General features: G+C 51.0%; 6 protein-coding genes across 6 annotated transcripts; 5 read left to right on the top strand and 1 right to left on the bottom strand.

Annotated features, from left to right (window-relative positions):
• Window positions 1-8,391: 8,391 nt before the first annotated feature.
• BGZ61DRAFT_465952 (chromo domain-like protein) lies at window positions 8,392-9,786 on the bottom strand. The gene is made up of 5 exons (XM_046247637.1): window positions 9,631-9,786; window positions 9,401-9,443; window positions 9,270-9,349; window positions 8,856-9,210; window positions 8,392-8,797 (listed from the first exon to the last, which is right to left on the bottom strand). Exons 1-5 carry the CDS (start codon window positions 9,684-9,686, stop codon window positions 8,759-8,761), a joined length of 573 nt encoding a protein of 190 aa, XP_046095177.1. The 5' UTR covers window positions 9,687-9,786; the 3' UTR covers window positions 8,392-8,758.
• A 1,556-nt stretch (window positions 9,787-11,342) lies between these two features.
• BGZ61DRAFT_523785 (uncharacterized protein) lies at window positions 11,343-12,364 on the top strand (the record flags this gene model as incomplete). The annotated part of the gene is made up of 2 exons (XM_046252601.1): window positions 11,343-11,989; window positions 12,049-12,364. Exons 1-2 carry the CDS (start codon window positions 11,649-11,651, stop codon window positions 12,362-12,364), a joined length of 657 nt encoding a protein of 218 aa, XP_046095176.1. The 5' UTR covers window positions 11,343-11,648.
• Window positions 12,365-13,740: 1,376 nt separating this feature from the next.
• On the top strand, window positions 13,741-15,421 carry BGZ61DRAFT_371573 (Mis12-Mtw1 protein family-domain-containing protein; the record flags this gene model as incomplete). Its single annotated transcript, XM_046242112.1, has 3 exons — window positions 13,741-14,641; window positions 14,697-14,865; window positions 14,920-15,421. 3 exons carry the CDS (start codon window positions 13,741-13,743, stop codon window positions 15,419-15,421), a joined length of 1,572 nt encoding a protein of 523 aa, XP_046095175.1.
• A 1,983-nt stretch (window positions 15,422-17,404) lies between these two features.
• Window positions 17,405-17,796, top strand: BGZ61DRAFT_465944 (uncharacterized protein). The gene has a single exon (XM_046247636.1). The coding sequence runs from the start codon at window positions 17,510-17,512 to the stop codon at window positions 17,729-17,731; it is 222 nt and encodes a 73-aa protein (XP_046095174.1). The 5' UTR covers window positions 17,405-17,509; the 3' UTR covers window positions 17,732-17,796.
• Window positions 17,797-19,487: 1,691 nt separating this feature from the next.
• BGZ61DRAFT_594252 (uncharacterized protein) lies at window positions 19,488-21,240 on the top strand (the record flags this gene model as incomplete). Its single annotated transcript, XM_046256837.1, has 2 exons — window positions 19,488-19,750; window positions 19,801-21,240. Exons 1-2 carry the CDS (start codon window positions 19,646-19,648, stop codon window positions 21,238-21,240), a joined length of 1,545 nt encoding a protein of 514 aa, XP_046095173.1. The 5' UTR covers window positions 19,488-19,645.
• Window positions 21,241-21,365: 125 nt separating this feature from the next.
• Window positions 21,366-22,151, top strand: BGZ61DRAFT_486317 (uncharacterized protein; the record flags this gene model as incomplete). Its single annotated transcript, XM_046249846.1, has 1 exon — window positions 21,366-22,151. One exon carries the CDS (start codon window positions 21,366-21,368, stop codon window positions 22,149-22,151), a length of 786 nt encoding a protein of 261 aa, XP_046095172.1.
• Between the last annotated feature and the right edge of the window lie 331 nt (window positions 22,152-22,482).

The following is a 22,482-nucleotide window of genomic DNA, read 5'->3' as shown; positions in this document are numbered from 1 at the left end:
GTGTCACTCGAGATTGCCCCTTGTCGCAGCAGGACGTGGAGACGAAATAGCGGGTCCCCACATCCCGGAGGCTCCATAAGGAAAAGCCTGTGTATTGATGCGGAGTAGTCGGCATGCACGCCAAGGGCCCTTGAGACGGACTGATGAGAGCTGCTGGCATAAGGACCTGCAAAAGCTGGCCAGTCAGCCAATAAGAGCACGGGATGTACCTTATGTAAGCAGCCAACCGTGCCTCTTAAAGGACTTACACTGTAAAATTACCTATCAAGGGACCCTGGCCTTATGGGGCTAACAAACAAAACATATGCCGGCAACCTTCGTACTTGGAGCACCGCGTAATTATGCTTGGGTACCTCTTTGTGCCCAAAGAGGTCTTCATTCACTAACTCGAAGCATAAGTTCACCGAGGAACGGGTTTCATCGCGGGGGGCACCTAATCTGGCGGCGCCCAACTTGCGTAGCATGGAATTTGCCACTTGTCAGCTTCGTTTTGGCTTGAGCCTGGCTGAAGATGGCTTGTGTCTCTCCATGTGGTAGCGCACACGTTTCTATTCCTGAATCCTTCTGTCGCTTGGGCGTTTTTCAGACCCTTGAACGTTTTGTTGACCCTTGGACCCTTGTTTTGTCGTCATGACGCAATTACCCATTCACGTAGAACTGGTGGTGGATCTCCAGATCCTGGGCTGGGATGGTATGCCAGATCATTGTTGAATCTGATGAACGCAACATGTGGGTCTCATGGTCCCTATCTGTCAGGGCAAACCTGGTAACGGGTAACAGACAGACCAGGCTGCAACCAGACCAGACTGCAGACCAAGCTGCAGATTCATTGATCGCCCGGACTCCAAATCTGGGATTTCTGGCCATCCAGATTAGCATCCGCATCCCGAGAGCCTAGCGCAGGGGGTTTGATACGAGGCTTGAGTGGCGTCCCAAAACCGCACGGCTCCTTGGCTCTCACACCATTCTCCTGGATCTCGACCGTTTTGGTGAGAACATTGCGCACCCATCTCGAGTCGGACGAAGAAGTCAGCGTCGAAAAGAGGGTAGGTCAAGCCTAGGTCAAGCCTCAAGGTGACCGAACCCGGCTAAGACGGGGCAGTTGCAACTAAAATAGCGAGACCGTTGGACGGCTTAGCTCATGTGATCCTGTGCACAGCAGCATCTGCGCATGCATCCTTGGCATCTTCCACCGCGAGAACCTTTCCGGGTAGATCTTGAGACCTTATTCATGGCAGAAGTTCGTCAGCAGAACCGCGGTGATTGTGAATGAGGCATTTTAGCCGTTTTGCGAGCTACCATTTCCAACACCCTGTGTATTAGTCAAGTAGCGTCATGACCGGATCTGTGCCACCCTTGAGCCGACATCTTCTCTGCTTTCCGCTGCACAGAAAAACCTCCGATCTGTTGGGTCATCGTTGACACTAGACAAGGGGAGTCATGTCCCTCACAACAGACATCGAGATAAGTTGCATTGCAGCAAGTGGGTCTCGACCGCGTTGATTGAACATGAGCATGTGGAACGCGTACCCAGTGTGGCTAACAGACCGACCGACCCAGACCGGCCCCTTCGGTCTGTCGGTCTGGGTTTGTCGAGGCTCCCGGTCTGTCGGTCTAGGTCTGCCTGGCTTCAGCGACCCGGTCGGTCTAGGTCTGACAGTCTGATCCAGTGATCCCGAGGTTTTTTACCGTGCTGCTGAAAGGGGTTCACTAAATAGTACCATACACACTGAAACCCTTTGCTCTTCGTACGCAAGCATTAATTACTACACTACCAGCCCTCTTATTAGCCAGTACTTTTGGAGTTGATCTGCCTCGACTACCTCAGGTGCTAGCTGATTGCGCTCGTCGGTGATTATCTTTTTTGTCTGGCTAAACACCCTCTTACATTCAGCACTTATGCCAGGAATTGAGAATAGATCTAGCGCTATTCGATATAAGACTGGATATTCCAATTGATATCGGTTCCACTATTTAAGAGGGTTTGCAACGTCGAGATCTTGGGGGTAAATTGGCTGTGTCTGGAATAAGTTAAGGTCGCTAACTGTCTTGACCTTCTTTCGTTGTGTATTTAATGAACGGATTGACCTCTTCCCAAATGAGCTGTAGTTGTTAACGTCAGCTTCGATCTTATCAGTTTTATTTTCTAAAAGCCCAGCTTGAGCTTGAGTTTTAACTTCAGCCTGTTGAATATATTTATCGAATAGGCCACCTACAGCGGACTGTATATTACTATACTATTATGGCCTATCTATTGCGTTTTTCCAGTACCGCTTAAAGTAGTTATATCTATAGGATGAATGAAGCGCTAATGCTGCTCGGTAGATAGATATACAGTCCGTTTTGATATAATAGTCTTTAAGCTTTTTCTATCTGCAGTTAATTCCCGACTTAAAATAGAAGGGCTCCTTAAATTGAGTTTTCTCCGCAGCCTGCTTAAATTTGATAAATAGATAGTCTATTATCTTAAGAGTCTCCCATATAGCACTATACCCGCCCTCTGCGCCTGGTTTACTGGCGTTACCCTCTATAGTCTTTATAAGGATATAAAATAGCTTTAGGAAGTTGTGGAAGTACTCTAGTTCAGCTTAGTCTATAGTATTAAGGAAATCCTTTATTAGGTTATAGTAGATGGAATTATTTTTGGGTTATTGCTAGTAAGATTAATAGAGCTTAATAGTACTATATAATTTAAGTACTAGAATAATCCGATTCCGGGTCAGCAAATATTTAATAGAGGTGAGGGATAGATATATATATATACTATATTTAATTATAATATAAATAGAGTTCCAGTATATCTTGCTATTAATAACAATCTCTAATATAAATATAGTATCGTCTTCTGTAAGTTCAGTCTGTAAATATCGAAGTGCCTGTTATCGCTGGTCCGTCCAGTAGATATAAGTAGTAAGGTTGTAGAGTCTGCTAATGGCCCCCTTCTTAGCCTAAATCTCGAAACTGAATTCATCTGTAGCCCTATAAAGCTCCGCCTTGAATTTACTAATATTTAAGCTGAAGATAACAGCCCGGATAACCAGGTTAATAATATGGCCTATATAATATAAGCAGCGCCGGCTGATATCTATTGGGAACTACCTAGTAAGTATCTCTAGGTAAGTATTATTACTTTTAGTATTATTAAGTATAAAGTATCCAAGCTTAGAGCCTATTTTATATTAATTAATTACCTCCTTAATATATAAGGCTATATTCTCGCCAGAGTATAGACTAACTAGGCGCAGCAGTCTAAGAAGGATATTATATTTTTTGCCTTTACTGTTAATAAAATAGCCGACGATACTGATATAGTAAAACCTATTAGAAGCAGTCTAGAAATTAAAGTTTAGGTGTCACGGGCCAGGGCCCATATCCTTGCGGCTGTGCCGCAAGACGTACGAGGCTCGTGCGCGCCAGGGACGGGAAATCGTTCCACAGCTCAGGGGCATTTGGGAACTTCTTTCTTTCTTCTTCATCTTTGATGTAAATAGCATCCTGGACTAGATAGCTGGAATCCAGCTACTAGAGGCCGTTCACATACATCAAAGATCATTCTATTTGCATATCTGGAGTACTTATTATTTTGTTATTGAAGATTTTGAGCTAGAAGCCGACAGAATGGATCACGCCCACTCGATCATCACCCTCGAAGCTATAATGCAAGAGCTCAAGAGCATACGGGAGGAAAACGCAGAGCTCAGAAGAACTCTAGCTGAGAACGAAGAAGAATTTAGATTGAAGCTGCAAGCCGTCGAAACTGCAGTCCACGACAGACGAACCAATACCACCCCCCTTACGCCGAGCGGACTCAGTACCTCGACACCCCAAGAAGAAGTCAGCATCCCAGTTCCCGAACAGAAGCCCACTCGACGACCACGCCCTCGACTCCCCGATCCAGCCCTTTACGAAGGAAAGAAGAGTACATGGCGTGGATGGAAGCTGGAGATGGAGAACAAGCTACATGAAGACGGCGATGCACTGGGCAGCTCTATGTCACAATTCAAGTATGTGTACTCTCGGTTATCGGGAAGAGCAAAGGAGGATGTCACCACGTTTGTGGAGATCGAGACCAAAAAGCCTGAGGCCAACCCTGCCTCGCTTCTCAATCGCCTGGACCTGTTATATGGAGACCGGGACCGCGAAAAGAAGGCTATTCAGGCACTACACAGCCTCAAGCAAGGAGAGAACGAGTCCTTTGCCGCCTTCTACCCCCGATTCGAGAGAGAGATTGCCAATGCAAATGCGGAAGCATGGCCCGATGATAGCAAAATCTCATACTTGCGCAATGCCTTGAACGATAAGCTGAAGATGATGCTTGTGCCGGTAAACCGAGCCGAGATCAGCTCCTACGTCGGCCTTGCAACGAAGTGTGACGAGTTGAGCAACTCTATGGAGCTGCTTGGTCAGTGGAAGAAGTCGAACAGCAGCAGGAGTCAACCGAGGGCCCCTTCACCCGCTGCCCCTGGCAGTCGTGCCCAACCGGAAGCTAAGAGAGAGGACATGATGGAATGGGACCCGACCCCCCCGGGCTCGATGCAGGTCAATGCCTTGAGGCCCAGGAGGAACAACAATCTCAATGGGTATCCTTCGAAGCGACCTCAGGATAAAACCCTCCTGGGGAAGAGAGCCAAGTGGGTTAGTCAGGAGGAGATCGACGCGCGACGGCGCGAGCACCGCTGCCTCCGTTGTGGGAGAGACGACTGCAGAATCCTCACATGCCCATTAGCAGCACCCCTACGCCCGGATTCGCAGACACATGTCAGCGTTACATCAGCAAGGCCTCGCGTCATTAAAGCAGCATTCGAGGACGAGGAGAGTGAGAATGAGACCACTGGAGATGAGCAATAGGGGCACGCGGCAGCTCAGAGAGAATGGAGAAGAGATGGCAGAGCAAAGATGGATGGAGACCCTTTCCTAGTCGACATCAGACTTAATGGAACCGACTTCACTACAGGTCTGGTCGACTACGGCTGTCTTTGCTATGCTGCTATAAATGATCAACTCTTCCGCTCCTTAAAGCTGCCACGGATCCCCATTCCTCCTCGGAAACTCGAGAACGCTACTGGCGACCCCAATACAGTGATTGACACAGTCACTTACGCGTCAGTTGATATCGACGGTCACCAGCGCCAAAGGATCTTCTTCTATGTGGTCCCAAAGCTGAACTATAGTATTATCCTTGGGAAGCCTTGGATGGAAGATGAGGATGTACATATCTCAGCAAAGAAGGGCTGCCTTACGATTAGGTCCTCAGGTGTGCAGGTATGGAATCGGGCCAAGCAGCCAGTCCCAGACGTGAAGGTCAAACAAGTGATGGCATCAGTCTTCATGGCAGAGGTACGACGAGACAAGAGGCGGCAGGGCACTGGAGTGTTCTCCGTCACCCTGAAGGACATCGATAAGGCCCTAAGGCCGAAGACAAGGACGGACCCAAAAGAGAAGCTTCCAGAGCATTACCACCGGTGGCTCCAGGCATTCAGCAGGCAACTTGCCGACAAACTCCCGCCCCTACGACCCGGTATCGACCTCCGAATCGAGATTATGAAGGACAAAGATGGAAATGAGAAGAACCTCCCTTGGAGCCCGTTGTACGGCATGAGAAGAGAGGAGCTCCTGGTTTTAAGAAAAATCCTCACTGAGCTGCTGGACAAGGAGTTCATCCGCGCGAGCAGCTCCCCAGCAGCTGCCCCAGTCCTATTGGTTAAGAAACCGGGTGGAGGAATTCGCTTCTGCGTCGACTACCGAGGGTTGAACAGCATTACCAAGAAGGACCGATACCCTCTTCCGCTTCTGAGTGAAACTTTGAGGAATATCGCAAAGGCAAAGTGGTTCACAAAACTCGACATCATCGCTGCCTTCAATAAGGTACGGATAGCGGAGGAAGACGTACACAAAACGGCCTTTCGCACGAGATATGGCTCCTTTGAGTACCGAGTCATGCCATTTGGGTTGACTGGAGCCCCCGCCGCCTTCCAACGCTACATCAACAGCACCTTACAAGACTACTTGGATGACTTTGCTTCTGCATATGTGGATGATGTCTTAGTATATTCCTCAGGGTCCCTCAAGGACCACAGGAGGAAGGTTGGCCGAGTTCTACAAAGATTGATGGATGCTGGCCTCCAGATTGATATCGATAAGTGCGAATTTGAGGTCAAGACTGTCAAGTATTTGGGCTTTTTGATCGAGGCAGAGGTTGGCATCCGAGTCGACCCCGAGAAAGTCAAGGCAATTAGGGAATGGGCTACACCAACCTCAGTCAAAGGAGTCCGTGGGTTCATTGGCTTTGTGAACTTCTATAGGGTCTTTATCCAAGACTTTTCGGATATAGCTCGACCGTTGACCGAGTTAACCAAGAAGGATGTTCAGTTCAGATGGGACGACCGATGTGAAGAAGCATTCGACAAGCTGAAGGAAATGCTCATTACGGCCCCAATCCTCGCGCATTTCGACCCGGAGAGAGAAACTATGGTCGAGGCTGATTCCTCTGGTTACGCTACAGGAGGACTGATGCTACAGAAAGATGACCATAGCATTTGGCGCCCTGTTGCTTACTTATCGAAGAAGCACTCTCCTGCTGAAGCCAACTACCCCATCCACGATAAGGAGCTCCTTGCTATTATACGCTGCCTTGAAGCATGGCAGCCCGAGTTGCAGGCAGTTAAGCACTTTACGATTCTTACAGACCATAAGAACTTAAGGTACTTTTATTCTGAGAAGCAGCTTACTGAGAGGCAAGTGCGTTGGTCCGAGTACCTCGCCAGGTTCAACTTCACTCTGGAGTGGAGGCCAGGCAAGAGCTTGGGGCGTCCTGATGCCCTGTCTCGTAGGGGACAGGACCTCCCAGCAGATGGTAGCGACGAACGGTTGAAGGCTAGGTTCATGAAGATGTTCCAGTCCGAACACCTCAAAAGTGTGCACATTGCATCAATGGGAGTCCCGGCGAAACCTGAGGAAATCAACTTTGAAGAGGAAGTACGGCTTTTTGAAGACCAAGAACTACAGACCCTATGGCACGAAGCTCGAAAGGATGAACTCTACCGACAACTCACAATGTGTGTGGCTAGGGACGAAAGAAACTTGCCTACCCACCTTCAGAAGGAGAAAACTGTTAGCATCACTGAGTGCACTGTGGATGAGCGAGGTCTTCTTCGTTTCCGCGATCGAGTCTGGATTCCAAATTTAGAACCCCTTCGCACAAAGATCATTCAGGATATTCATGACTCCCATATTACTGGACATCCCGGCAGAGACCTTACCTATACTATTCTATCGAGGCAGTTCTTCTGGCCTGGAGCTGCAGCAGATGTGCGCCAGTTTGTGAGGAACTGTGAGGTCTGCGGCAGGAATACGATCTGGAGAGACACCAAGAAGGGGCTCCTCAAGCCAATGCCAGTCCCTGAGCGCATCTGGGGAGAGATCTCAATCGACTTCATTACAGACTTACCACCATCCGGGAGGGATAAAGCGACAAATTGCATGGTTGTCACTGATCGCCTGACGAAAGGGATAGAGCTAGAGGGAATGGACTACATCTCATCTGAGGCAGTTGCAAAGAGGCTCTTTGAACGCCACTATCCAATTCATGGCATACCGACAGCAATAACTAGTGATAGAGGGCCGCAGTTTGTGAGTGATTTGTGGAAGCACTTTTGCAAACTTCTCAAGATTGAACAACGGCTCTCAACAGCATATCACCCTCAGACTGATGGCGCTACAGAGCGTATGAATCAGGAGATCGAGAAGATTATACGGATTTGGGCTACCTACACTCAGGATAACTGGCTGGACCTCTTACCAATTGCAATGGCAAGTATAAACAACCGAGAAGCATCCTCAACAGGCCTGAGCCCATTCTTCTTTATGCATGGCTACCACAATGAACCGATCCGCCTGGTAGCAGACCGCATGATTGAAGGAAAGCAGAAGGAGGGCGAAACTCTCGCTGAGGACTTTATCAGACGATTGCAAGACGCTACAGAATGGGCACAGGCGGCCATCGCCACAACCCAGGAGAAGCAAGAACGGTTCGCCAACAAGTCCCGCACAGCAGCCCCAAGGTACAAGACAGGCGATTGGGTCTATCTGAATATGAAGAACGTAAAGACCACAAGACCATCGAAGAAGCTGGACTGACTACATGCCAAATACCAAGTGGTCCGGGAAGTCAACTCTCACTCCTATCAGCTGAACGTACCTGGTAGGGTTCACCCGGTCTTTCACGTTGACCTATTACGCCCAGCGCCGACAGACCACCTGCCCTCACAGAGACCAGATAACACACAACCGGCACCCATCCTAGTTGATGGCGAAGAGGAGCGGCATGTGGAATGCATTTTAGATGAGCAGTGGAAGACTGAGGAAGGCATAAGGCGCAAGAAAGCTTTAGTGAAGTCGGTTGGTTACTCTGAGCCTACGTGGGAACCCATTGGCAACCTACAAGCTACCGCTCAGTGGAAGCTCTGGCGCAAGAACCATCTGAAGCCCTGTTGGTGGAATCCAGGAGGCAATTGCGATATAAGTCGTCAGCGCCGCAATGTGAAGGGCTGGCCCTGGGTTTGTTCAACGAAAGGGTGCGGTGGATTGGTCTATCTAAGACTAAGGAGTAGCAAAGGAGAAGGAGCTAAGCTAAGGGTAGCTTACAGCTATAAAGCAGAGCTCTCGTTTGCAGGGCGGTAGTAGCTAGCAGACGGGAAGGTCAATCTTGCCTAGCTAGGTCGGGACCGGCACGGCATAGCTCGTGCCCCTATACCAGGCCTCAGCCCATGACAATGTGGTGTTCATAGAACTGAAGCATCTGTTTCGTGTCAACAAGGAAACCGACGAGCTGGTGAGGTGAGGGAGGGATGAACTACCTTCTGCGGACACTTCTTGTAGATAGTTTGCGTGTCATGCTTGGTCTTCTCGCCGTTCTTCCATATAAGAAAAACGACCAGCTTCCCATTGCCGCCGTCCTCACACGCGTCAATTGTCTCAATCTCATCCTCCCATGACCCTGAAGGAGGGCTCCAATTCTTCACAGTCGCGGATGAAGTCTTATCAGCCAAATGCGCCTCGTTCCCTTGCAATCGCTTAGCAGTCGTGTTAGTTGTGCTATTTGTTCCCCGTCTTCGCTTTCTGGTCTGAGCCGCTTTGTCTGATACCTTGAAGATCTTATGTCTTCCACCAATCTTATTAAAATACTCGTTGAGAATCTCTTCGCCTGACACCCTGAATAAAATGCGCTAATGAGAAAACTGCAGGATAAAGTAGAGGCGCCTAATACATACTTGAGATTGGCCTCTGGTTCCCACGTCCAGTCTTTCTTGCTCTCATAGCCCTCCCACTGAACCAGAAATTTGAGAGCTCCCTAGAAAGACGTCAGTTACAGACATGGCCCAGCTGGACGCAACATGCTAACATCTCTGTCGACGTAGTGGTTTTTGATCGTCTTTACAATGAAACTAAGATTCGTTAGTATTGTATTAAGCTCGTAGCAGCCAAGAACCCCACAACTCCTCTTCAAGTTCGTGGTCAACCTCATCTTCGTCGCCCTTGCGAGCTTCAACTCTGTCCCGGTTCGCGACCAACATTGGGCTCCCCTGAGTGCAGGTCTTAAACTTGCCCCGATTCGAAGATTCGTTGTCATACAGTGCTTCAGAAAACTTAGCTCTCATCTCCTGCTGCCTGCCACAGAGAGCTTGCATTAATGGGCTGGCGTTTGTAGCGCGAAACCAAAGCGCCCATCGACGTGCCGTGTGGCGAAACTTCTGGGGAGGTTGATAAGGTGCAGGTCATCGCGTCGGGAACGGGGGTCGTGACAAGTCCCACAAAGGCTACTCCGCGGAACATCCAGCGCCCAACTCAGCCAGAGTCGGGAAAACATCGGCGAAACGGCTACCCCACCAATGCTCCTTGGCCTTGTGGCCTCTCACCATGCATATTATCTCCAAGCCACGGTCCCTTCGTCTCTTCAATGAATTATGCCAAGGTCACTACTTAGATCCTCCAGCTGTACACCCACCCCAGACGTAGCTCCCTGCCTATCGCTTCTCGCCATATGCAGTACACCCAGGGCGGATAGGAAATCCGTCAACTGCTCTCCTTCTTGCAGGCGGGTTTTGAGTATACATAAGAACGCCGCCCTGCGCAAGGAGAAAGCCATCCAAGACGTTGTTAAGCGCCACAATCTAACAGTCTCCAACTTCCCTGACCAGAAACTCGTCCAAATCTTACAATATTTGCTGAAAGGAGGCGTATTCCGCTTGAGTATAGTAGCCCGGCCCGACTTCCCGGAGCTCTTTCCACTACCTGATACACCGCAGGAACGGGAGGTCTCTACATCATCGGGGGAGCAACGACTGGTCCCCCCGGCCGGTATTTATGGGGCAGATATTCAAGAGGGAGTCTCCATTGTAACCTTGGACTTGCAGGCGCTTTCACACATTGTATTTCGGCTCCGAGACCTGTACAGTACCTGTCGCAATAGTGACAGCATCGTGAAGCCGACCAAGGCCAAAGCGCTTGAGGGATGAGACGGCGGCACCAAAAGATTGGAGAACCTGCTGTGACTACGACTGAAATCTCGTCCGAGCGAGCCTAGCCGGTCGATGCAAGATGCACAGAAGCAAATACAAAGCACAGGCACACGGGGCGGGTCGGCCCAGTTGAGCAACTCGCCGCAGTGATCGTCGTCGCGACAAGCCAGTTGGGTTGAGGTGGGGGAAATCGGACGATGCCATCGACAGCACCGACAGCACAGTGCGAGTCCCCGTCCTCCTCGAGGCGGCATTTTGTCAGCGACGGCACCCCGGTCCTTGTCTCTTTTTTGCGCCTTCTTTTTCGCTGCCTCCACGTCATCTCTGACGTCTTTTCCAACCTCCGACGTCTCAGCCAGAGGTGAGTCGAAGTCCCCAAATCAGTCGAAGAAATCCACCCCTGAACCCCCAACCCCTCCACCCCATCCTGCCATCTTGTTTCTCCGCCATGACGTCATCGCTTCCCGTCATCCCCATCCACCTACCGTTGCCGTCTTCGTCCCCGCCTTGTGCCTCCGTCCTCATCGCCTATCTCCGTCAATATCGTCGTCACCGTCCGTCCTACTTACGACTAGCTTATCGTTACGTCTAGCCTCTCGCAAATGCCCCGACCGACGCAAAAGCCGAGCCGCTCGTGAAATCAGAGGTCGCGTCCAATGCCGAAGCCGCCAAACCCTTAGCACCGCTTCCCTACACCTAACGAATCTTCCTTGAGGACGGGTTTGACTCCCGGCGGCAGCGGGTTTATGTTCCTTGCGCCCAGTCCCAACTCCCAAGCCCTCTTTGCCCAGCTTGCCAGTGGAGGGGCGACGCCTAGCACCATAGATTTCCATCGCACTGCTATGAGCGTGGCTGCCAAGAGAGAGCAAACAAACTGTGTTCAGCGACCGTCCGGACAATCCCAACAGGCTCCGCATAACGTCTTAACCTCAAGAGATCCCCAAGGGTGCTGTGGTTGTCAAGTCTGAGACGAAGCCCGCATCCCGTCCCTTTGACCATCACGACGACGACGCCGCTAACGGCCTTTTCATGCTTACCTAGGGCAGGAACGGGACCCAATCAACGAACCAGTTTGCTGTGACTTCGGGCGCAACGAGCCACGCACACGCAGCCCCTGTTGTGCCCAAGAATATGAACACCTCGCCGCAGATGTCGATCGCCAGTGGTGGCTGGATCGGTTCCACTCGCGGTGTGAGCGAAGGTAGTGTCGCCTCGGACGATAGCGACCAGACCCGACCCAATATACGAGGCAAGGGTAAGAAGAGCCCGCCTGCCACAAATGGTCGAAGAAAGGCCGATGAGGCTCCCGCAAAGGCACCCCTGAACAAGAAGTCCAAGGCCAATAGCGGGGCTGTCACTATGCCTGAAGACATGGATATGTCCGACGAGTCTAACATGAAGTATGATGAAAACGGAACCAAAACCAACATGACGGATGAGGAGAAACGCAAGAACTTCCTTGAGCGAAACCGGTATGTCTTACTCGAAATTCTAATATATGTATTGAACCGTGGTTACTGACATGTCATAGTGCTGCTGCCATGAAGTGCCGTCAAAGAAAAAAGCAGCGGCTTGCCAACCTGCAGACCAAGGTGGAGATGTTCAGCACCGAGAACGATGCTCTGACTTCGCAGATCACCCAGCTGAGAGAAGGAGTGGTCAACCTGAAGACACTCCTTCTCGCACACAAGGACTGCCCAGTTACGCAACAGCAAGGTCTCCACAGTGCCTTCATGTCTCAGGTTGTCGAACCCTTCAACCCCCAGATGAACCCCTATGGCATGGGTGCCCCCATGCCCAATCAACCGGTCATGGCTGGCCAGGGTGTCCAACGGCGTTTCTCATAGAACGAGTTGCAATCCGCCGATGTCCACGGTGAATTGGTTTCCTTGGACGGCAAAATGACTTCCATGGATGACCCTTTCTTTCCGCAATGAGGGGATGGTGGCGTCTCCCTGATAAAGGCGACATCTGAGGGCTCAAACCGCCAATACATAGGGGGCCACAGGATTTCGAACTTTTGGCCGCTTGCCAACCCTTTTTTTTCTTTCTAATCTTCACTTTTCGGCCCGTGCAACAATTCGTGACGAGTGTAACATCCGGACAGGGATCGGTGTCTGGGGTTCGTGGTTAGTGGGCGAGCCTTTCGGGACTTGCCTACGGGATTCTTAGCGGGATGTGACTCTCCGAAGGTGAAGCTTTGATGAGAGAAACGAACCCGAAATTTCACTTGTACGTAAGTTTTTGGCAAAGCACACGGGACGTACATCAAAGAGGTGTTCGGCCAGGCGGGATTTACCCTGCCTGGGGGCGTTTTAGGACTCGGAACCACGGTGATGAAGTTTTTGGTAGTGTTGGGAATTGGTTTTGCAGGTAGCTGTGGGTAACAAGAGCTACATGGTCGAAGGATAGTTGCGCAATCAATCATGATGAGAATAAATGCTTTGGTTGAAGTGAGAAATGCGCGAAGCCAGAGTGACGGCTGTGAATATAGATGGAGATGGAGAATGGAAGGAAGAGAGAGATGTAGTAGCTTAAAGGCTTAATGTCTGGAGTTTCCCCGGGTTCTTGAATAGAAAATAAAAAGGCGACATAGAATTCATTAAAGACTTGTTGTCTATAATTTTACTGAGTTCTTGATCAATTAGATATTTTCTCTGTGCTCTCTACGCGATGAGGCTGTTGACTCATGCAGGTAGATAGATGGGCGGCTGACGATGTCTGGAGCTGGCGGGTGGTGTGGTGGGTGTTGAGTGGTTGCGGCAGTGGGGCGTCAGGTTGCCCCAGAAAGGATTAGCGCCAGAGGCAGTAAATCATAGGTGATGCGCCTCAACCATTACTGATAAAGCGAATAGGTTACCAGTAATATTGAAAGGTGTAAGTTACATCTCTGGGTGAGGAGCACAGCTCACTACATAGTATCCACATCCCAGCCACCAGCAGATCGGACCACCTTAGTCATACGGTCTCAACAATTACAACCTCGTCGCGGCTCTCAAACCACCGACGAGACCCGGAGCACGGCCGAACCATCGCAATTGAACCGGGTCACTGATTGCGCGACTTTTACGGGATCCATACCCTGCGGCGGCACGTATATCACGAAGCGACGCGACTCTGCAGCCCGAGACCCAACCTGCCACAGCCCGACCTTGATTGCCGGAGTCCCCTCCAGACCACCACCCGGAACCTCGGAGTTCATGCGGTCCCGAATGCGCCACTCATGATGACTCTGGTGACGACTCGTCGGCCGGTACAACTTATTAGCATGAGCAACCAGGCGGGGCGGCGGACGAGCAAGCGTCTCGCCAGTATATTGCACAATGAGGACGCGCAGCGGGGACGAAGCGCTAACCGCCGAACAGCTGTGGCCGACTATGAACAGGATGACGACTTTCAGTTTGTGCGGAAGTCGAAGAGGGTTAAGACGGAGAAGGCAGACGAGCCAGAGCCCGTGAAGAAGTCGGGGCGGGGGCGAGGGCGACCAGCCGCAAAGGCACGCGCTACCAAGGATTCAGCACCAGCCAGTAGCGTGGTCGAGGAAGTGGCAGCGACGGCAACGGCGACGGAAACAGCGAAAACCAAGCCTACGAGGAAATCCACGAGGCGGAAAGCCAGCGTGGACGCGTCCAACGAGAAGCCGCCACTCAAGATCCCTCAGAGAGGAACCAGGGGGAGAGCACGAGTTTCAGAGGAAAAGCTGGACGAGGAGGTACCACAGACAAATGACGCACCGAAGAAACGCGGCCACGATGCAGAACCACCGAAACGCGCGGTACCAAACTGGGACGAGTTACCACAGCGTGAGGCACCGATTGCAGCGGCCAAGATCGCGCTCCCGATGAGCGACACGCCAGTCATCAACCGGAACAAGGCGATGCGAAAGAAGGGCAACGGAAACCGGCAGAGCAGTTTGGGAATGCGTGGGCGACGAGCGAGCTCCCTCATCGACAGCGGCCAAACGGCAATTCCGCATCAGGAGGTCGACCCGGCTAGTTTCTACAAGCACATCGAGGCTGATGGCCTGACAGAGCTGCGAAGAATGAAGCAGCTTTTAACTTGGTGCGGCGAACGTGCTCTGACTGAGAAGCCGCCTCATGGGGCGCCTAATGCCATTATTGGTGGTGAGTAGCCCTCGAATACCTGAATTACGAGAAGAGACACTGACTTTTTCAACAGCTCGCGCGGTTCAGGACCAACTACTCAAGGATTTCGCAGCCCGATCCGAGTTCTCGGATTGGTTCAGCAGAGACGATGATGTGCCCAAGGCGCCTGTGGTCCTAATGCCCAACCCCAGGAACATTGAGCTTGATGAGAAGATTGCACAACTGGAGATCAAGGTTAAGAGGTCAGAGATTCACGGAGAATGTGTTGTATTACGGCTCCTAACTTTTATGCCCAGATTACAAGAAGAAAAGAAGGCTTGGCAAGCGATTCGGAAACCACCCCCTGAGCAACCGCCTCTCTTCGCCGAGAACGAAACAGACCCCATTGTCTTGCCAGACTTTGATCTCCTGGATCCGGAAGAAGGCAAGATTAGGGGCTACTTGGCGGACGAGGCGGTCTCATTCGAGGCTATTCGATCGCAAACCGAATCGCGATTGCGTGCCATCCAGTCCTCTCTCGAATTCCACATTGACCAGCTCTCCGACAACGTCCACAAGCTCGAGCAACGGGTTCTGGTCGCCGGCAAAGAGGCAGAAAAGGTCCTCAGCTTCAGCGCCCTCCGCCTCCGCCAGCGGAAAGAGCGCGAGAAGACGAGGGCGGGCACCAAGGAAATGCCCGTCATGGAAGTGCTGAGAAGTCTGGGCAACATCCTCCCAGAAGGTCATCCAAGGGTAGCTACCGATGTCATGATGTCTGGTAACCCAAAGTTGCCGAAGCCGTTATGTTCGGTGAGCTAAGGATAGCTGCCGATACCATGATGTCCAGTAACCCAAAGTTGCCGAAGCCGTATGTCCGGTGAGCTAGGGATAGCCGCCGATGCCATGTTGCCATGATGTCCGGTAAACTAGGAGGAGTTACTGATGCTATTATGTCCGGTAAGCTAGGGATAGCTGCCGATGCCATTCTGTGCGGTAGCCCAAAGTTGCCGATGCCTTCATGTCCGCTAAGCTAGAGTTGCCGTCGACTTTTGGTCTGATAGACTGGATGGTTCGCCGTCGACTTCATGTCCGGTAAACTGATGCAGTCATTTTTGGCCATGGTCCGGCAGACTCGCTTCTGGTTGTACCTTGCTTTGACCTAAGTCATGCAAGAACTCAGTCCAGAACTCAAGCTTTGACTGCCATCAGCCACGCAGGGACCCGGCTTATCCATCGAGTCGACCCTCAGCCCGTTGCTGCGTCTGGAGTCACCAGAGTCAGACATCTATCGAATCTATCGAGTCGAACGCCAAGCCTAGGCATTCGAATCGAATGCGACTCCCGTAGATTCGAATCGAATCGAATGCAGGTCCCGTAGACTCGAATCGAATCGAATCGAACCGAATGCATGTCCCGTAGACTTCGAATCGAATCGAACGCGTATCCGTAGATTCGATACCTATCGAATGCCAAGACTCGATCGAACGCATGACTAATTCCGGTGTAGGTAGAATAACGTCAGAGGAACTGGTGATTTCGGAAGAGATGTCGCAGAGCATAAGTCATTGATTGAAAACATGTTCTAAGCTGATCCGACTAGATATCGCTCGTCTCCTTCAGCGACGCAAGTGCATCACCCCATTGGTTATCATTGAGGCTAAACAAGGGCAGTGAAGACGTGTAGATCCCATATGTAGACGTTGACATCCCCTAACATCGTGCCATGGGGCTCGCAGTTGGGGACGAAATCCCAGCTTTACTCCATGATCGAATCCACTGAGACATCGCTACTATCTCCCTCCTCACCCCCATCATCCCTCCTGCACTACTAAACGTCCTCTCACTCAGGCCAATAACACGCGTAAAGCACGCACATTCTGTCGTTCAACGCGAAAATCGCCAGGTCGCCAGTGCCTTTGAACTTACTAAGTCTTGTGCGAATGAATAAAGCATCCACCAGCAGTGCGAATAACGACCTGGAGCGTCCAATCCGAAGGTGTCGCGCGTGAAAACGCCCTTTTGTTCCAACCATTGGTGCTCGGAGATTATGCAGGTGTTGGTGCAGCAAAACTCGCTGCACTTGGCAACCAGTCATGGTCAACATTGTGCTTAAGGACGCCAGTTAATAGCAACGGAAACGCCCACACGAGCGATGGCACGGGATGTACATTGCATGACACTAGTCGCGCTTCTAGGGCCTGGACGGCTGTGACAGGAAAGACACACGCCTATCGTAGTCGACCACGGGATGAGAGTAGGATAAGAGAGTAGGCGCCGATGCGACGAGCCTGTTTGTCTCCTGATTCCTGCGCCGCTTAGACAAGGGCAAGAATGTAACAGCGACTCCTAGGTTGTCTGAGGAAGAATCTCGGCTTCATTCACGCAATCTCCCAAACCTCAGCTTAACACATGTCACTGCGGCTGGAAAGGAATTGCCCCGAGCAGATGATCGAGGCACTTGGAAACTTTGTGACGAATATTTGTTCAATGCAATGTTTTCAAGATTTAAGCAGATAGATGATTCGCTAGAGCTTAATTGAGGTATGTGCTCGCTGGCATCTATAGGTCTCATCACCACGGCAACGATTAAATTGTTGCAGCTGAGACTTTCCTCCGATCCTTAGGCGATCTTGGTCACGGACGTCAGTGTTGGTTGCCTTGGGTGATGAGGATGCTGCTCAGAAGGTGCACAAGTCTAAGGACGATGACGCCAATCCGTTCAACATGCCAGAAGAGTACAGGGTGAGTCAGGTTTGTGCCAGCCACCGTATGTAATTGAGGGCACACTGTCCGGATACGCGCGGGGTCGCTGGAATGTCACGTCTTGGATAGGTACCTAATTGGCTCGGTTCTACAAAGGGGCACCAAAAGCTGAACACAACACCAAACCATCACGACTCCCTCGCTATGGATGTCTTCAAGTACGCAGCAGAGGCGGATAGTTATGATAAATTATCCGCCTTCCAGATATCTCGGTTTTTCAAACAGCATAGTCCTACCACACGCGACGACTGCGATCGCCCCGCCGCTGACATTTTGAGCTGTCCCGTCGCCCCTACGCCAGCACAGGGTGCGACCAGCTATACTGTGACAGCAACTGAATCCAGTCAGACACTTAACGTGGTCTAATTTCGGTCTAAAGAGTTGGATATGGATCTCATCGGACTTGCAAGACAATCTTACGGGGATTTAGTCCACAACTGCGAGCCCCATGGCACGATGTTAGGGGATGTCAACGTCTACATATGGGATTAGGATCGAAATGTGTATTTTGCTCCAGCACCCCGGCCAATCGCGCGACCCTGCGGAGCCGGGTGAGCTTCGCCGGCGTGGGCTCGCTTGCCCCACTATGTCTGGTGAGCCGGGCATCCATGCAGGTCTTGATGGTGGGCTCCAACGTAGGCGCGTCAGAGTGCCTACCATCCTGTATTCTCATTGGTAAGCTGCACCGCGTCACGGACGAGACTGCAACGCGAAAATCACGTTGGCGTGCCATAACGGAGTATGGGCCTGAATAGAGTCCCGCGCACGTGCATGGGTCTTCGGGGCGATCAATAGGGGGAACGGGTACTTACCAAGGCTTCGCGGACACAGACCATCAAACCCCTCTAAAATCTGTGTGGGCGCCGTTCAGAGGCACAGCTGCCCAATCCGTCTGGTGGGTCCTCTTTTCGATGTTGGTTGTGTCCATCGCCGTCGGTGGTCTTATTCACAATCCCATTCGCCACCGTAAATAGTGTAACCACTCTGTTGGTACCGAGAGTGCGCGATTTTTGTATCAAATGAAGGGATTATGCGTGATCCTGGCAGTAGTTCTCCGCATTCGAGGTGAGTAATTATGACCCCAGCGACATTGGCAAAACCAGCGCTAAAGCCACGTTTCTTATTGGACCGGGCTGGCACCGTGGAATCTTGACAGTCTGCGTCCAGAAGGCTCGTCCTGTGGAGATGAAATCAATGAATTGATACGATAGCAAATTCTTGCTACGATTGCGGTCCTTCTTACCGTCGACGCGTATCCTTCTAGTGCTAGTCACTGATTCTGATGTAAGATGGTGTCGTAGGATGTGTTTTGTTTCCGTGCTCCCCATTCTCCTTCTGTTCTCTCTCATATTGTCCGAGGCTTAGCGGGGTTCTTCCCACACTAGGTCTAGTACCTGCATCAACATCACGTCCATATCCACATTACGTGCATATCACATCCGTCACATGTGGCCACGCCGATTTTCCTGCTTTGCTGTCTGGGAATACATTTACATTGATTCGCAAGAGTCTAGCCTCCGGTCGGCCGACAGTATGATCCTGCGTAAGGATGCTACCCACCACCCTGATGGACCTGCTTGTGCGAGAGCCGTCTAGTCAAGGATGACGCCGCGCAGTAAACAGTGTGTAAACAGTGTTGCCTCTTCAGAATTCGGCGCGATCCAACGTGGCCCCACCCATACCATCCACCCTTAACGTTATCAGTCAGTAGCCCTCGTCTGACTTCGTGTCAGGGTGCGTTGAACGATCCACATGACTTGGCAGTACGGAATCTGCACACTTCTCACAACTGTCCACGTTCCTAACGAGGAGCCTAAAGATTAACCAAACAGTGCGGTTGGCCCTCGATTAGCCTGGTGCAATGCCTTTATGTGAACGCTTTCTGGGTATCTTCAATACAGTAGCGCAACCTCGACCACCTGCATTCGTTAACAAATTCATTCAGGGGTGATCTAACCCGTTTGACGAACCTGTACTCTGACCCTGGCCTTCCTGGTGACGCACAATTTCCCTAGTGGCCCCCCGCCAGCGAATGATGTGATAAACCAGACTGTCGGGTTTTGAGCAAAGTAATATTAAGGAAGCTGACCGTACCTGTCTAGTTCAGTCACCTACTCCGTAAACAACGCTGTCACCCGCTTTGTCCCGACGCCAACAGCGTCTCACACCATCCTCCGCCAAACGCGCGGCTTCAATTCTTTTACCCTAACCAGATGCTGCATGCACTCTACTGTATGACAAGCCCCACATTACTTGTACAGTGCGTCTTGATTTGGCAATATGCCAATCACCGTCCCCTTGCGCCGATGCAAGCAGGTGCAGACCTTGATAGGAAGGTCTCAGAGCGAAGACATTGAAGAGGACTCCGTCATCTACGTCAACCCAGTGATTATCCTGTGCCCGTTGCCGACCTGGATCTTCGACTAACAATATAGCACAAGCAGAAACCGGTCAGTGCCTGGCACTCCCCAAACGAAGGGAAACGCCGTCGGCTTGGCAGTAAACGCTTTACTGGAACCGCAAAGAGGTCCATCAGCTTCGAAGACGTCTTTCAGGATGGTCGCGCAACAATTAAGCACATCATAGTACAATTTCCGGCGGGAGACGGTTCGTGGTATATCCTTCGATGTGACAAGCATGACCTCAGCTTTAAAAACCACCCTATCAAGGGTGCTGCGAAGCATCTTGGTGGCAAACAGCACGGCCGGATGTCGCGAAAGCCCTCAGTGGCTATCAAGCATCTCGGCGTCAAGGTGTTGAATTGTAACAAGATTCTGGCTGAGAAAAACAATATTGCAGCTTTGGAGGCGCTTCAGAAGGAACATAAGCACCCAACTGCGGATGTGGTGGACAATGAGCCCCAGGGATATCTTATCCCGACCTCGGCCTATAAAGCACCGGCGCGGAAGACTCAAGAAAGCCAGGGCCGAGCTGGCAACGCCCTACTGACTGACGGCAGCAGCCAGCAGGTCACAGATGTTGAAGTGATCACAGAACCAATCCCCGGTGAATTCTACCTGGCCTATCGGAAAGGTTCGACGGACCGCTGTCCCGTGCTTCTCCTCCCTCTTGGACATCTCGACAACGTTGGCGTACCAGACGCAGTTGAAATCCTGGGGCTCATAGATAGTGTGCCTGCATGCTATGTCTATAATCAAAGCGTCAACGACTTGGTGTGGCAAGAAGGATACGAAGATGACGGACCTCTAGTGGCGAAGCGTCAGTTCCCTGTTATGTACTTGGACGGCTCGGAGTTTCCAAACAGGGGCCTTGTTGGGTGGGTGGGTGCTGAAGATCTCCGGCCGTTTGATGTTCAAGGTTCCGACTCCTCCCTCGTACGACAGTGCAATTCTGTACGGGACTTTCTTCGAAAGCGCGCTGAAACAACGTCTGAGGACACTGCGCCCGATTTCAATATTCTGTTAGAAGGTGTGTCTTCTTCAGAGAACTTCAACACACTGCCTAAGACATTTGCTGACAGACTGATGCCCGGATGTACAGAGCAATTGAGCCGACAGATCCCTTCCTCGAGTTCTGCACTCGCTTACAGCAGTCATAACGCCTCCTCCAAAGAAACTGAAGCACCAACCTGGCCACTCAGGATACCAATCCCCGTCGATGAGAAAAATCCTATATCGCAAGATGTAAATGAGACGAAGCAAGACGCTGGATTAGGTCTCATAAGATCCAGCAACCATCAGCCTGAGGCATGGAACGATGTCATATCAATAAGCAGTTCGAGCACAAGGGAGCTTATCGACGTCATATCGATAAGCAGTTCAAGCACAGAGGAGCTTGTCGACGTCGAGGATCATCATTCGCACGGCAATAATTTCCGAATCCCACTCCGAATCCGAACACATCCCCAGAAGTAACTAGGCCGTTCACGAGCTCGGCAGAGCAATTCTCTCCGATTAATCAATTACAAAACACCAAATCCGTCGCCTTGTGCGAGTCTGCGCTTGTCACGCTCAATCCTCAAGCAGCGACACCCCAAAACATGCCGCCGGCGATAGGTGGCCAATTTGGAATGCTTGTGCCAAGTCCTATACCATCTATCAACCCTATGAACAGTCCAGTACGAGAGCAAGTGATGGAAGCATCAATATTTCATTGGCCACCTAGCATTACCCTACCTCAAGGCGCTAGTTACCCAATACTTTGCGAGGAGCATTTCGCGTACACCTCAAATTCGGAAAGTGCGCCGTGTCAACTGCCACCTATATTGCCTAGGCTCCGTACCCCGGAGTGCGGGCTTGTCGGTCCTGGCACCATCACGGCCTCGTCCACATTATGGCCACAACAAATTGACAACCGATTACCATCAATCAGTGATTATCTCAAACAAACACTACCTCCTGCAATGCACTCACACCCAGGTCCCGGCGAAGCTTCTCTTGCGGTAAACAGCCCAGCCTGGGAGCACGTGCCGCCCAGGCATTTTCACATACCGAGCTTTAGAGCGGCCGAACGGGGCGTTCCGAATATTGAAGCACAAACAACTACGCCACAGACCTCACAGGCATCATTTCGAGCGATTGGGCCTCGATTTGGCGTGGCACCGTATGTTGTCCCTGAGCAAGTTCTTGCTAAACTAGTAGAACGCTCAAAATCCGGAGGAAAACACCCGGAGCTTTCTGAATTTAGAGATTCAGAAGGCTTGTATTCTTGCCCTTTTTGTTTAAAACAATTTGCTCGCGGAATCGTCTTTGTGAAACATTTGTCAAACAAGCACAACAACTTCATTACATGTACTCGTCCACGGGGCCATTTTGGCATAGTTTGACACATGATAAGCGACCCTTGGTAATAATAAACTGTATAAGTCCATACTGGAAGAGTTCAATTATCCGCTGGAGAGAGCTAGATTATGGAAAATATTTTAAGATGGATTTCCCTTACAGTACTGTAACGTAAAAGCAATACCTAACTTGAATCCCTGTTTTATACTGTATCTAGTGATGTTGTTATTTGGATGTGACGACAGATGCAGCAGTGTCGCCAGAGGTAGGCCTGAGCTTCGTGTGACGAAACATTGCTGTCTCGTGCTACTGCGCCGCTGTGCGGTGGGCAGGTCTCTTTGCCCACATCGATATAGAACCGATCGCTGCATATGT

Source organism: Ilyonectria robusta (assembly GCF_021365365.1).
Source record: "Ilyonectria robusta strain PMI_751 chromosome Unknown BGZ61scaffold_46, whole genome shotgun sequence".
Classification (NCBI taxonomy): Eukaryota; Fungi; Ascomycota; class Sordariomycetes; order Hypocreales; family Nectriaceae; genus Ilyonectria; species Ilyonectria robusta.
This window is presented reverse-complemented; position numbering and strand designations above follow the sequence as displayed.

Coding starts and splice junctions, on each gene's coding strand:
- BGZ61DRAFT_465952 (XM_046247637.1), bottom strand. CDS start 9,686: ATGCAAGCTCTCTGTGGCAGGCAGCAGGAGATGAGAGCTAAGTTTTCT. Junction 9,444..9,630: donor GCTAAGTTTTCTGAAGCACT/GTATGACAACGA, acceptor AACGAATCTTAG/TTTCATTGTAAAGACGATCA. Junction 8,798..8,855: donor ACAAGAAGTGTCCGCAGAAG/GTAGTTCATCCC, acceptor GACACGAAACAG/ATGCTTCAGTTCTATGAACA.
- BGZ61DRAFT_465944 (XM_046247636.1), top strand. CDS start 17,510: ATGGATGTCTTCAAGTACGCAGCAGAGGCGGATAGTTATGATAAATTA.